This window comes from Lygodium microphyllum, chromosome 17, assembly GCF_053477565.2.
Source record: "Lygodium microphyllum isolate KBCC chromosome 17, Lygodium_microphyllum_v1.1.10, whole genome shotgun sequence".
Classification (NCBI taxonomy): domain Eukaryota; kingdom Viridiplantae; phylum Streptophyta; class Polypodiopsida; order Schizaeales; family Lygodiaceae; genus Lygodium; species Lygodium microphyllum.
In genome coordinates this window covers 8,197,639-8,213,574 of record NC_141151.1, presented here as the reverse complement: position 1 = coordinate 8,213,574, position 15,936 = coordinate 8,197,639, and the positions used below count along the sequence as shown (strand labels likewise).

The window sequence follows — 15,936 nt, the reverse complement described above, 5'->3', positions numbered from 1 at the left end:
CGGCTAACCATGCGATCTTAAAATTTACTCTAACATATAGTCAGAGACAAGAAACATGCACACAATCACACGCATTCCCACATTATGAATTTCTAGAGCAAACCTCGCACATCTATAGTGATGCAGTACGAGATGGCTTAAGTCAGCTAGACCAACATAAACCATTGGAAGATGCCACTAGATCTCTAGCGAAGGTTTTACATGCTGTCGCTTCAGAGGCATTCCCATATAAGATGGGCCCTACTGCAATACGCAATGGAACTGTCCCTCAAAATGCTTGGTATGATGATGAGTGCAGACAAACTAGGACCCGCTTACTGAGGGATATTACACTAAGGACATGCACACATAAGCATGAATGTCTTGCATTGTCTTGTGCGAAAAAAGAAGAGAGATTATTTAGCCAAACTAGAGTCAGAGATGTATCAGCTCTTTCTGAGCAAGGATAGCAAGAGGTCACGGAGGAAATTTCACGGGAGACAACCCCCAATCCAGTTGACATCACCTATGGTTTGGCATGAACATGCGAAGGCACTAGACGATGTTCCATCACAAGAGCAAATACCCTGTCCATCAAACTCTAGGCCGCAGTGGTGTATTTATGCATTGTATGAAAATGTGACAGGGAGAGTACAATTGCCTGGGGGTACAATAGACTCAGTGTCTAGTACGGTGGGCATAAAGCAAGGCTATCCCCTCTCTCCTTTGCTGTTTGGACTGTACATTGATGAGATCTCCGATTATATGCAGAGATGGGGTGGTACGCGAGCCAGCTTGGTTGGGGTACTAATACCAATTTTGTTATATGCTGATAATATGGTGCTTTTCTCCAATTCACCAGAGGGACTACAACGGCGTCTGGATGCATTGCATGTGTTCTATGAAGAGAAAGGTCTCTAGGTTAATCTCGGAAAGACTAAAATTATGGTCTTTAACACCTCAGCAGCTTGGGTGACACGCTCAAAGCATTACTTTATGTATGACGACCAGCCTGTGGAAATGGTTAGACAATATGTATACCTCAAGGTCACTTTCAAGGGGCCACAATTTTCATGGAAGGAGACTTCAGAGGCTAGGCTTGCTCGGGCATATGTAGCTTTGGGTACTCTAGAGCGGCAGTGTGCACACATACAGTTTCAAGAGCCTCGTACCAAATTGTGGCTTTTTTACACTTTAGTTAAGCCCACACTACTCTATGGGGCAGCCATTTGGAGCCCAAGCCTTTATCATACTAGACAGATACCACTTATGCACTATGATGGACCAGAAGCCCAACATTATGATGGCTAGGAACACATGGAAAGACCGCTAGTCATGATGATAGCACGTATGATAAGGGGAAAAGCCTCAGTACCACAGGAGATCATCAGGGCAGAATTAGGCGCTGCACCCATGGTAGTTGAGGCATTATTCCAAGCAATTACTTTCCTTCAAAGGATATGGCAGCTACCTAAAGACCAATAACCTAGACTAGCGCTAGAGTCTTCTAGACAGCTTGTAGCAGAGGGAGATAAACAATGTTGGTATGCACATATGAGCACGTGGCTGAATTTGCATGGCATGAGTACAAATAAACTACCACCCTTTGATTACAGCCTCGACTGCCCTACTTTGAGCCTTAGTCGTGCAGAGCTGAATAGTGTGATCACGGCAAACATTACTAAAGTGGACACAAAAAGGACTTGGTCCAAACCCCCTTTCCCATTAGGCACAAAAACAGCACAATACCAATGTCACTTCTTGCAGCTTTCTCATGACGGCTTCATAGTGAAGCTGAGATATATGGATGCTCAACTTTCTCTGAGTTGCTATTGGTCAGATTCACACCTCATTGCATTAGCTGATGATTGAGACAGGTCAATGGAGCCATATTGTAGCCAATGAGAGGATGTGCCAGCTTTGTGGATGGGAGCCAGAGACGGAGGAGCACTACATTTGTAGATGTACTGTATACTATGATATCCAAGGCCGCTATCATTGCCTCTTTAAGGAGGGCTTTGGACCACTAAGATGGGTGATGGACTATGAGGACCAAAGATGTTGGGCCTTTTCTTGCTAGAGCTCCAACCACGCAGAGCATTATTGTTACCGGTTAGGAGGCGACCGCAACATCATCCACCCCTCGACAGAGCAGTTACAGACTACTTCAGCGTAGCTGAACCCCCAGCCCCGCAATCACCCCAGACACTACATCTACTAATAGGCGTTGCCGAGATATAGCATCAGGAGGCATCACAGTTGACAGAGCTACAACGCTACGCAGAGCATGATGCCCTAGAGTACCTACTCGGCAGCATAGGGGTACCCTTATGCGCCACATTCGCATCACGATTGCTCCCTACACAGGCAGATTGACGTGGTGACTGAGTCAGAGGTAGCTTGCAGAGTCTTGGTGGATTCCATAGACTGAGGGGGAGATACCCTACACTCTTAATCTTTTTAAACTTAGTTTTTTTCAACTTTTTCAGTTTTTTCAGTTTCCATACATCTCATTCCAATATACCGTGTGAACTTACAAATAATTTTATATCTTCTTATCTGATGAGAGATGATGGTACAAGTTGTATTGATAATGGTCTCATAGGCCACTCTTGCCTTTTAGAGACGTTAATAGATCTCCTTTTTTTTCATAAAAGGTAATTGTATTAATTACAAAAAAGGTACAAGTTTACATGATTACAAGATACACAATGGCTCTATGCCATCGTGTGTAAAAACTCTCTCTCTCTCTACAAGAACTAAACGACTAAAGAGTTACAAAAAGTCATGGCAAAGATGCAAAGGAAATTGCCATATGCCAAGGAAGTAGGTTTTCCCGAGGGAGCAAGTCAGAGAGCCGAATAAGATCTATCTGCCAAAGCAAGAGACCTTTAAGCCTAGCAATATGCCCATGAACATTAGAGGCGGAATCAAAAAGAAAAGCATTCCGAATGGTCCAGTTATGCCAACAGCCCCAATATCTAAGAAAGTGAAACAAGATCTTCATATGTGGCTATGTCTGTGTGGGGTATTTGGGCTGCACAAAAACCCAATCAAACGGGCGTAGCAAGAAACCGACCACCGCTCGCCAAACTGCTGACAAGAATGACCAGATTTTCTTAGCGAGAGGGCAAGAAATAAATCGATGACGGGCCGATTCCACACTGGTGGTGCAAAAGAAACAATTGCCGTTGGAGATTCGATGTTTGGAAAGGGCTGAAGCAAGCGGAAGACCACCAATCATCACCCTCCAAAGAAAGACCTTATATTTGAAGGGTGTCTTGTTCAACCAGCCCTCCATCACAGTTACCCTCCACCATGATGATCTTTAATCAGAAGATGATACACCTGGTCAATAGATCTCCCCCTCTCTCTCTCTCTCTCTCTCTCTCTAACAAAGAAAATACAATCCACAAGACAAGTTGGTTTCCGCCACAGATACAATACGTTAGACCATACATTCACACTAAGGGCCTTGATTGAGGAGGGATGATCATGGAGGCAAAAATTCTACTATTGTTTTGTGGGCCTCCGCAAAGCCTTTGATATTGTGCCACGTGCAAGACTCATGCAAAGGTTGCAAGCCATTAGGGTCCCAAAGGATATGCAATGGTGTATTTATGCATTGTATGAAACTATGACAAGGAGAGTACGAGTGCCTAGAGGCACAGTAGACTCAATCTCTAGCACAATGGACGTAAAGCAAGGCTGTCCCCTCTCTCCTTTGCTGTTTGGACTGTACAATGACGAGATTTCTAGTTACATGCAGAGATGGGGTGGTATGGGAGCCAACTTAGCTGGGGTACTGATAACAATTTTGTTATATGCTGATAATATGGTGCTTATCTCAAATTCACGAGCGGGACTACAACGGCATATGGATGTATTGCATGTGTTATGTGAAGATAAAGGTCTCAAGGTTAATCTTGGAAAGACTAAAAACATGGTCTTAAACACCTCAGCAACTTGGCTGACATGCTAAGAGCACCACTTTATGTATGACGGTCAGCCTATGGAAATGGTTAGACAATATGTATACCTCAAGGTCACTTTCAAGGGGCCACAGTTTTCATGGAAGGAGACTTCAGAGGCTAGGCCTGCACAGGCATATGCAGCTTTGGGTACTCTAGAGCGGCAATGTGCACACATATAGTTTCAAGAGCATCCTACCGAATTGTGACTTTTTGACACTTTAGATATGCCCACACTACTCTATGGGGCAGCCATTTGGGACCCAAGCCTTTATCATACTAGACAGATGCCACTTATGGACTATGATGGACCGGAAGCACAACATTATGATGGCTGGGAACACATGGAAAGACCACTGGTCATGATGATAGCATGTATGATAAGGGCAAAAGCCTCAATACCACAGCAGATCATCCGGGCAGAATTAGGCATTGCACCCTTGATAATTGAGGCATTATTCCAAGGAATTACTTTCCTCCAGAGAATATCGCAACTCCCTAAAGACCGATAACCTAGACTAGCACTGGAGTCTTCAAGATAGCTTGCAGCTGAGGGAGATAGACAGTGTTGGTATGCACATATGAACACGTGGCTGAATTTACATGGCATGAGTACAGATAGACTACCACCGTTTGATTACAGCCTCGACTGCCCTACTTTGAGCCTTAGTCATGCAAAGTTGAATAGTGTGATCAGGGCAAACGTCACTAAAGTGGAGACAAAAGGACTTGGTCCAAGCCCCCTTTCCCATTAGGCACAAAAACAGCTCAATACCAATGCCACTTCTTGCAGCTTTCTCATGACGGCTTCATAGTAAAGCCGAGATACATGGATGCTCAACTTTCCCACGGACTCTAAGTTGCTATTGGTCAGATCCACACCTCATCGCATCAGCTGATGATTGAGATAGGTCGATGGAGCCATATTGTAGCCAATGAGAGGATGTGCCAACTTTGTGGATGGGAGCTAGAGACGAAGGAGCACTACATTTGTAGATGTATTGTATACTATGATATCCGAGGCCGCTATCATTGCCTCTTTAAGGAGGGCTTTGTACCACTAAGATGGGTGATGCACTATGAGGACCAAAGATGTTTGGGCCTTTTCTTGCAACGACACAGAGCATTATTGTTACGCGTTAGGAGGCGACCCCAACATCATCCACCCCTCCAGAGAGCAGTTACAGACTACTTCAGCGTAGCTGAACCCCCCACCCCGCAACCACCCTAGACACTACATCTACTAATAGGCGTTACCGAGATACAACATCAGGAGGCATCACAATTGACATAACTACAACGCTACGCAGAGCACGATGCCCTAGAGTACCTACTTGCAGCATAGGGGTGTCCTTATGCACCACATCCGCATCACGATTGCTCCCTACAGAGGCAAATTGATGCGGTGACTTAGTCAGAGGTAGCTTGTAGAGTCTTGGTGGATTCCATAGACTGAAGGGGAGATACCCTACACTCTTAATCTTTTTAAACTTCGTATTTTCCAACTTTTTCAGTTTCCATACTTCTCATTCCAATATACCATGTAAACTCACACATAAATTTTATATCTTTTTATCTGATGAGAGATGATGATACCACTTGTATTGGTTGTGGTCTCATAGGCCACTCTGGCTTTTTAGAGACATTGATATCTCTCTCTCTCTCTCTCTCTCTCTCTCTCTCTCTCTCTCTCTCTTTTCGTAAATCTCTCTCAGATACAGTCAATAGCACCATTGGGGTGAAACAAGCTGTCCACTTTCACCGACACTATTTGGGCTGTATATAGATGAAATTTCAGAATATGTGGATAGGACTGGTGGGGCTGGAGCCAGTCTAGCTGGAGTGCTGATACCATTACTGCTTTATGCCGATGACATTATACTTATATCTAACTCACCTGAGGGACTAAATAGACACTTGGATGCATTATCAGCTTTTTGCAGAGATAGAGATCTTAAGGTGAACCTTGGGAATTTAACACTTCAGCTACTTGGGTGACAAGAGCTAAGCACCAGTTTACTTTTGATGGAGAGCCAATGGAGATGGTTAGGCAATATGTCTATTTGGGGGTCACATTGAAGGGACCACAGTTCTCTTGGAGAGAGACATCAGAGGCTCGTTTGGCAAAAGCATATGCAGCCTTAGGTGCATTGGAGAGGCAATGTGCTCACATACAATTTCACGATTTGCGCACCAAACTGTGGCTTTTTGACACCCTGGTTACACCCACACTCCTATATGGGGCAACTATTTGGGGTCTGAGTCTCTTTCACACGAGGAGACAGCCTTTGGGAGACCAAGATGGACCAGAGAAGGAATACTATGACGGATGGGAGCATATGGAAAGACCACTGGTCATGATGATCTCACGTATGATACGAGCAAAGAGCTCGACCCCACATGAGATTATCAGAGCTGAGTTGGGAGCATCACCCATGGTGGCTGAGGCCTCGGTCCAGGCAGTGACTTTCATACATAGACTATGGGAGCTTCCCCAAGATAGATACCCACCGCTAGCCCTAGCCTCTTCTAGACAACTAGCAGAAAATGGTAACAGACGCCGTTGGTATGCTTAGATGAGTGCATGGATTAGTCTACATGGGCTGCAGATTGACAAACTACCCCCCTTTGACTATAGCTTGGATTGCCCTACACTTGACCTAAGCCGATCAGAGCTAAACCATGTGATCAGAGCAGACATACTGAAGTTAGATACGGAGAAGACCTAGATCCTCCCCCCCTCCCCCCATGGCACGAGGATGGCACACTACCAGACCCACTTCCTTCAGGTATCTGAGGATGGTTTCATCACCCGACCCAATTACATGGACACACAGCTGCCTCATGGACTACGCACAGTTATTGGTCAGATCCACACCTCATCCCACCACCTGAGGATTGAGACAGGCAGATGGGAGGGTATACAGACAGAAGAATGCATATGCCCACTATGTGACAGAGAGCCAGAGACAAAGGAACACTACATCTGCCGATGCACTATATATTATGACATACGAGGTAGATACCACTGTCGGTTTCGAGAGGGTTTTGGACCCCTGAGATGGATCATGCAGTTTGAGGATCAGAGATGCCTGGGATTTTTCCTCTTGGAGCTCCAGAGGCACAGAGCAACAATTCTACGGAGTAGGAGGCCCCCACAATTCGGCTCACATAGACAGAGAGCAGTCACTGACTTTTTCACTGATACACGACAAAGTATGGCAGATACCACTACTACTGCCACATAGCCTACAGGAGTACATCATCATTGGACCTCATCTTCTGTAGATGTCCCTTTGGATAGAGCAATGGCACTTAGCCGGTCTAGGCACCCACGTCCACCCAGACAAAGGCCTAGACATCCACACCACAGACAAATTAAAGCCATCATTGGGCGCCACAGGAGACAGATGCCGAGACGCCTCAGCCATGCAGAGATACACCTCCCTAGAGAACAGACATATCATTGATGGAGAGTTTTCCTTTCTCTACTCTCACTTTCAAATCACTGACATGTTTCCCTTTTATAGGACACTATTTCATTCTTTTTCAGTCTTATAGGCATGTTTTTCATCTTTTTCTCGCTCCAGATGAGAAACACATCATCATTGTATGTACTGCTTTGGTCTCATAGGCCTAGAGACGTTAATATACTCTCACTCTCTCTCTCCCTCTCTCTCTCTCTCTCTCTCTCTCTCTCTCAGCTTGTGCCACTTTGGGCTATCTTGTTTCTTCTTGACTCTTTCATCTAGTTTGATCTTAGATTATCATCTGTTTTGGGTTTTATGTGCCATTTCAATGTAGCTAATGTATCATCTATGGAATAGACCATGTTTTGCAAATTGTACATGTTTCTTTCCAAGAGCTTTTGTAAAATGTATGAACAAATAATCTAGGTTATACAATGTATGTATAAATGAATGAATAACTTAAGATGTATATGTATTATTCCCATTGCCCCTAGGGCCTTGTTCCCATCCCTCCAAACCTCTCCTTCCCATTCTAGTTCCTAATCCTTGGCTACTATGTCACAAACTTACAAATTAATTAAGAGCTACATACGCCTTGGATGCTACAAAGAACACTGTAAAAAAGTTAATTGTGAAACCATGATGGGAAGTGACCTGCCACAAGAGGATACAAATATTATCGGCATGACATCAATCACTCCAACCCTCAAGTTTTAGCCTCTTATTCTGGATAGACCCATGAGGGACATTAGGGGATGGCATTAATCCTCTTCTACCCTCTACACCTTATTATAACTAGCAGTTGTATAAAGTCTTTGATTTTCCTTTTTCCAAATTTCCGTGTTCCTAGCCAGATTCTTACCTTCAGGCATGCTTTCCTTTTCTGGCATTAATCCTCTTCTACCCTCTACACCTTATTATAACTAGCAGTTGTATAAAGTCTTTGATTTTCCTTTTTCCAAATTTCCGTGTTCCTAGCCAGATTCTTACCTTCAGGCATGCTTTCCTTTTCCTACTCAAGATAGATGAATCTTCCTTAGAGTTTCCGATGTATCTATCTTTTTGTGTCATAGACTGATTTGGCCACTCAAAGATGTTAATACAACTGGATGCAGTTCCCCCTTTCCAGTACAGCATGGAGGTCCCTTCCTCTGATCTCATCCACACAGAGCTGAATAGGGGTGATTTGAGAAGACATCATAAGGTTACCTACCCAGCAGACATGGAGCACATCGATATGTAAGCTCGTATATACTTATGGTTGTACTACGTACACTTCCTGACCTATTAACATGTCTGGAGTAGTGCATTTTAATCCAACTGAAGTGAATAGACTGTCTCAAGTTTTCATTGTGCAGGTCATTTACCTGACTCATAACCCAGTGTTCATCAGATCCATTTTTTATCAGCCAAAACCACATGTCAGCTGGTTGTGAATTTACATAATAATCAAATCCAAGTCCTCCTTCATTGATAGGTTGACAAAGTCCAGGGTAAAAAGTTGCCTGCATGAACCATCAATCATGACGTTTAATAAACTAAGAAGAATTACACTCTGAACAACAGAGCCAAGCCAGCAAGGTCCACTTCAAAATCCGAGGATGTGAAACAGAAGTTACAAACCTGACTTCTACTAAAGAAAATTTAAAAATAATGAAACTATAAATGAGAGTCAACACAACATTTCAATCAAGTTTGACGAAATGATATGAAAAATAGAAACCATTTAAAGTGCAAAATTTAATTAATGATAACCTGGTGCTCGAAATGTGCCAGATCTAAGGACATAAGAATTATCCCAGTGACAATCAAAGTCATGCTGTGATTTATCACTTCTTTTATCTGCTGTGCGAAATATATCCCAATTCAATACCCTTGACAATTCAGAACGTATGCCCTTTGACTGTTACAGCTCGGTAACTCTCCCTTCACCACCTCTCAATGAGCAAGGAAGTTCAATGTACTCCAAAAGTCTGTTGGGGTTGATCTCATGGTTGACCACATAGTTGCCTCCGTATGTCGTACGATACTGTTCGTACGGTGCCGCACAGTACGTATCCCTACGAATTCATACGTGATTTTGGGCCTTTTGGGCCACCTGGTCTGCGCCACCTGGATCTCACGTCCCACATTTCCTGCCCCCCCACAACCTTTACTCCTACACGTTCTGCCTGCCTACATGGCACTTTTTGGGGGGTGGGAAGCCTTGGATACCTCATCCCACCCCCTTTTCCAGCCATGCACTCACTCCCCCTCCCCCCCCCCCCCCCCCAAAAGCCCTCTTTGGATTCCTTCCAGCTGGCAGCCCTCTTTGACTGTTTGAACTTTGACCCTTCTCTCATCTACAAAAGGTGCTCCTCTCCTCCATGCTTCCACTCCAATTCAGCAAGCACTTACCGTTCTCATCTTCCTCTCTTGGATCTTGATTCTTGAATGGACTTGTGATTTGTCATTCTCGAATCTCACCTCCCATCCCCTCTTTCCCGCACCCTATCGAAGCATTTGCCATTCCCAAACCTCATCTCCCATCCCCTCTATCCTGTGGGCTGCACCATATCAAAGCATTTGCCATTCTCATCTCCCATCCTCTCTCTCTCACTCTTGCTCTTTCAACTTTACCCCAACCCTTGGGCCTCTCGAGTCTCCCTCCCTTTCAACCTTCAAGACTCAAGTTTCAAGAGTCAAGACTCAAGCATCTCTTTTTTTTTTTTCGTAAAAGGTAATTGTATTAATTACGAAGAAAGTACAAGATTACATGATTACAGGAGTACAAGAGGCACGAGGGCCATAGGCCAACGTGTGGGAAATCCCCGGACTAGGGTACTAAAAAGTTACACCAATCATGGCAAGGACCCAGAGGCAATTGCCAAATGCCAGGAATACAAATCCTCCCGAGGGAGCAAGTCAGAGTGCCTGATGAGATCTAGCTGCCAATGCAAGAGCCCTTTAAGCCTTACAATATGTCGCGGTACATTAGAAGCCGAATCAAAGAGAAAAGCATTTCGGGTGGTCCAAATGTGCCAGCATCCCCAGTATCTGAAAAAATGGAATAAGATCTTCATATGTAACGGTGGTGGTGTGGGATACTTCGGGCGCACAAAAACCCAATCGAAGGGAGTCAGTGAAGACCCCACCACCGCGTGCCAGATTCGTGACAAGAGTGACCAGATATTCTTGGCGAGCGGGCAAGAAAGAAAACGATGTCGGGCCGATTCCGCCGAAGTGGTGCAGAAGAAGCAAGTGCCATTCGAGATTCGACGCTTGGAAAGGGCCGAGGCAAGAGGAAGACCACCAATCATTACCCGCCACAGAAAAACCTTGCATTTGAAAGGTGTCTTGTTCTGCCATCCCTCCATCAGCGTTGCCTGCCACCATGACAGTGATTTCCGCAGGCCCCAAACAGCATTAACTTTCACGCCCAACCATTGATGATCTTTAATGAGAAGATGATACACCTGATTAGTAGAGGCCTTTTCCAGACTCAACCGGCCTGCAAGGTCCCAGTCCTGCCAAGGGCGATCCATAGCCAGGGCAGGAAAGGGTTGCCTACCCTAAAGTTCCGAGGAAAGCTTCCCCCATAAATCACGGTATCCGCGCGGGATCCTGAAAAGTCTCCTAGCAGTCCGAAATGATGCAAGGACATTGCGAGTGGCAAGGGTAGCATCCGCAATCGAAGTCACACCCAAACGGGCCATGCGGTTAAATCTTGGTCTGACTCAAGCATCTCTCTCTCTCTCTCTCTCTCTCTCTCTCTCTCTCTCTCTCTCTCTCTCTCTCTCGGGCCTCTTTATCCGTCATCGGCACCATGACTCATGAGAAGCACGAGGCCTTCAATTTGTATGCGAACCATGTGGAGAGAGGCACAAAGAAGTTCAACTCCCACCATTGGACATGCAAGTATTGTGGGAAGAGCTATACAAGTGGTGCAACTCAGGTTCTCCAACATCTTTCCAAGACGGGGGGGCAAGTTACTCCATGCAAGGAGATCCCTCAAAACATTGTGGAGGAGATTTTCGCCAAGATGAGAGGGGGATCCACAAGAGGAGGAGCAAGTGGCTTATCGGCACCAACTCCTATGCCTACTAACACGGAAGCATCCAATGTGGGCGTATCTTCAACCGATGCAGGAGAGACCTCTACCATTGGTGGTGGGGGCTCCACATCCGCATCCAGCTCCGGTAAAAGACAGAGTGGAGGCTCATAAGGTGCCAGAGAGACAATTGTCTCTCTCTCAAGCTCCCAGTCATGTGCGTGGATCGGTTGTCTTTCTTAGAGAAAGGCAACAACTTGCGGACATTGAAATTGCACGCACGGTGATTGAGTACAATCTTGCATTCAATGTCCTAAAGCAAGAGCAATGGAAGAAGATGGTAAAAGCCATTGTCAATGTGGGTCCATGTGAAGGATAGACTAGTGTCACATACAACGACATGAGGACGAGAAAGATTGATGAAGAGAAGGAGAGGATTGATAAAGCCCTTGATCCTATTCAGGCTGCATAGATAAAATATGGTTGCTCCATTCTCACCGATGGGGATGGAGTGATCGTAAGAAACGGGGCATCATCAACATACTTGTCTCATGTCCACTCGGCACTTACTTTTTGTGGGCCGTAGATACCGGCAAGAGGAGGAGAAAAATGATGAGCGCATTCATCTACCGCCACATTCGACAAGCTATCATTGAGGTATACATTGCAATTTGCGTTTTAAATTTGTTTCGCTTTCTTTCATTATGATGATATCATGATTCATAATTGAATTTTGATTTATACATAACTTGTAAATTGTAAATTGTGATTATAGGTGGGTGTGGGCCCCTCAAATGTAGTGCAAGTTGTTACCGACAATACATCGAATTGTCGGCGCATGGGCTGTTTGCTTGAGGCCAAGTTTCCTACAACTGTGTGGACTCCATGTGCAAGTCATTGTTTGGACTTGCTCATGGAGGACATTGGGAAGCTCAAGTGGGTGAAGAGGGTGGTCCGCAAAGCTACATAATTGTCACATTCTTCACGATAAAGGTAAAGGTGCTTGCAATGTATCGTGAGCATGGCACACTGGAGTTGAAAAAGCTTTCTTCAACTCGCTTTGCTTACATGTGATTATTGTTGGAGCGCCTTTATGAGGTGCAGTCCGGACAATGGTGTCCACTCTATGGAATGAGTGGGATGAACATGAGACAAAGGAGACCAAAGCCATGCAACGCTTGTGCATTAATGAGCAGTTTTGGCAAAAAGTCTGTGCTGTTGTCATTGTCGTGACTCCCTTTAATAGGATGTTACATATGAGTGATTGCGAGGGGTCCACCATGGGCCTTCTCATTCACTTCTTTAGAGCGGCATTGGCGAAGGCAGGTGCTTGTACAGTGATCACAGAGACACAGTGTGCACATGTTTTAGGGATAGCAGAGAGGAGATGGGCGTGGATGCATAAGCCCATTCATGGTTTTGTCGCATTGGTACATCCGGCCTACAAGTCACCAACGGTCATGGATGATAGAGAGTTCCGTTCAGACCAACTTGCTTATTTGACTCGTGTGGTCCCTGTGGATGACCACAATGCAGTGCTAGAGAAGCTAGGATGCTACGCAGATCAAAGAGGACATGTGGCTTTTGCTTCTCCCATTTGTTGGAGAAGAGAGTTACTTGTGAAGACTTTATTTTGGTGGCAAAACTTTGGATATGCACTGGAGACCCTTTAGCCCTTAGCCATGAGGGTCCTTGCCCAGGATTGCTCTTCGAGTGCATGTGAGAGAAACTGGAGTGTCTATTCTCTCATTCACACAAAGATTCGCAATCGGCTTAGCACACGACAATTAGAGCGGCTAGTCTATTGCTGCACTAACTTGCGCATGATGAGGGCTATGATGAGCATGGGTAGTCTAATGTAGGTAAAGTTTAAACACTTAACCATAACATTTAAAATTTGTTGTTTTAACTTTTAAACTTTGAAGTTTAATATTTATACTTTACAATTTAGACTTTAGCATTTATAATTATTAATCTTACGTGCATCACTGCATTGTGTAGGTGAATGTTGATACATTCAAGTTGATAGGCGACACTCTTCCAAGTATACATAAGGAGGCGGACGAGGAGGAGGAGATGATTTTTGCAAAGCTCTATAGAGAGCTTATAGCAGCAGATACTCGTGACACTCGCAGTCAGCGTACTCGTGGGTAATGAGTTCGAGTAGGTGGTAGTAGGGGCATGGTCATTCGATGCCCTCAATCATTGATGAGGGGTAGTTCGAGTGGCTTGCACACAAATGTAAGGCAGGGCTCTAGTAGCTCACATCCTGTGCCTCATGATGACATCCGCCCCTTGCCTACACAGCCACCACCTAGGGAGCCATCATTTGATGATGATGGTAACCTCATCAATGAAAATGAGTATGAGTCTCTCTCATCATTGGATGCCGAGGAGTCATCTTCAGACTCTCTTGATGAGCACTCAAATGATTCTGATGATGATGATGATGATGATAGTGATGCCTCATCATAGATTCATATGACATGTCACATAGGTCTCTCTTTTTTTTTTGTATCAGATATACTAGACTGTAGTTGTATCCCATGTTTTGAGTAGCCCATGTGACCGCGATGGTCACCCTCATGTATTCATCTTATTTTGTAATGAAATGGCTATTTCCACTTTAAACATCTATTCTATGATCTATCATTTAATGATTTATGGTTTTTTTAATTTAAAAAAGCATCTTAAATTTTTTTCGTACTAATATTGTACTGTACCTTATAAAATCATAAGGTACCAATTAGTACTGTATTTTATCGTACCGTACCGTATCGTACCTTTCGTACCTGACAACTATGGTTGACCAACATCAGCTACTCTAGCCTTTGTGTGAGTTGTAACTCCATCATGCACTACTTGTTCAAAAGCTGGATGCTGGAGTCATGGAACATACTCCCTTCAAAATCCTTGAAAGCAATCTAAGACTACAGATCCTTTGTACACTTGAACTAACCTAACAGATAAACTAGAAACACTTTTAGCAAACTAAGGCAGTCACATTGAAGGAGGCAAACAAAGTGAGCACGAGCTGCTACTCCTCGTCAATCAACCCTACACTGAAGCATGCAGGAAATGGCAATATACAGACTGCCAATGAGGTGATGTTTGCCTGTGATGGCTAAGAGAGGAAAAAAATAAAGAGGATTTTGGGGATGAGGATGGGACTGAAAGGCTGAAGAGAGAGAGAAGAGGATGGGATGAGCAAGAGAAGCCTTTATGAAAAAAGAAAAGCAAGAGAAGGAATGGCAAGGGAAGAATCCAAAAGTTGGTGGACGACATACAGATTATTTAGTAAAGTGTTTAAAGAAAAAGCATGCAAAAAAATATTCTGAGCTTAGCTGAAATTCATGCTTGTAGGTGTTGCAAGTATCTGATGTAATCATAATGACTATAGAGAGGCAGAATAGATACAAGAATTACTAGGCATGTTGCTGATCCATCAGTAGCAGCCAGATGCTTGCTTGTTCTCGTTAATATGATAAGAAAGAAACAAACAAACAGATATTAAAATCTGAACAGGTTCTAGCAATTTGGCTCCAAGAAGTCTGTAGGTATCCCTTTGACAATGTCTATTAGGATAGAAAATGACAACAGGTATGAGCAAGCCTCAATTAACCATAGACCCCCCACAAACACTGCAACTGCCGCCAATTGACCAATGCCTTTTTCCCTCCCTATCTGCTACCCTCATGCTTCACCGACACCTGCACCACATGAAATTCTTCCCTTTCACAACTCCCTCCCCACCTTGCCATTTGCCTCACTACACCCCTTCCTCATCTCCTCGCCTCCTTCCTCCTCTCCCTCTTTGTTGGCTTTCTAACCTTCCTCCCCTCAAAAGCAGCTCCCGGCCGCCACCACCCCTCCCCCCCACCACCCCCGCGGGCCCCTTGTCTTGTCAATTGGTGGTTTGCTTGGGAGATCATCACCCAAGTGCACACCATTGAAACATCTAATCCTATGCTCTTCCCTAGAAGCAACTATAAATTGTCCTGGCCATGGAGAAGAAGTACTAGGAGACCATGATCTTGAGCTAGGCCATGGGTCACTTGCCTTGTCAAGCTCAACTTCGAGATTGGTTTCATTGTGCACTTCATATTGGCACCCTTGTGTTGAGCTAAGAAATGCATTTCATGCTGATTAGCCACTTAAACAGCCCCAAAAAAAGCTTTATTTAATGAAAACCCTAAAACGGGGAGCGGTTCAAGAGAGTTTAGTGAAACCAAAATTTGGGAGTGTCCATCCTCATCTATAAATAGATAGGTTGTCCCCATTCAGCCTAAATCCCATCTATGCAGGTTTCTAACCCTTGAGTGCAGATTTCAACCATCAGTCCACACATATGTGGCTGTCCAGCCTTCACGACTGTTGCCATCACCTCCTTTTACTATTGTGTTTTACTGCCATGTTTTACTACCGCATTCTACTACTAGGTTTTGCTACTTCACCCACATCATCAAGCATCATCCTCTGCAATCTC

At 44.5% G+C, this 15,936-nt stretch overlaps 1 protein-coding gene across 3 annotated transcripts in view; it reads right to left on the bottom strand.

Moving 5' to 3' along the window:
- Nucleotides 1–15,936, bottom strand: part of EMB2729 (Alpha amylase family protein) — a 140,803-nt gene that overhangs the window by 19,657 nt on the left and 105,210 nt on the right. For all 3 annotated transcript variants that reach the window (XR_015694337.1, XM_087696955.1, XM_087696956.1), the window contains one exon: nt 8,788–8,925. Coding sequence is in view for 2 of the 3 variants with exons in the window: in XM_087696955.1 (XP_087553081.1) it covers nt 8,788–8,925 (138 nt within the window). In the remaining variant the exon portion in view is untranslated. The remainder of the gene's footprint in view (nt 1–8,787; nt 8,926–15,936) is intronic.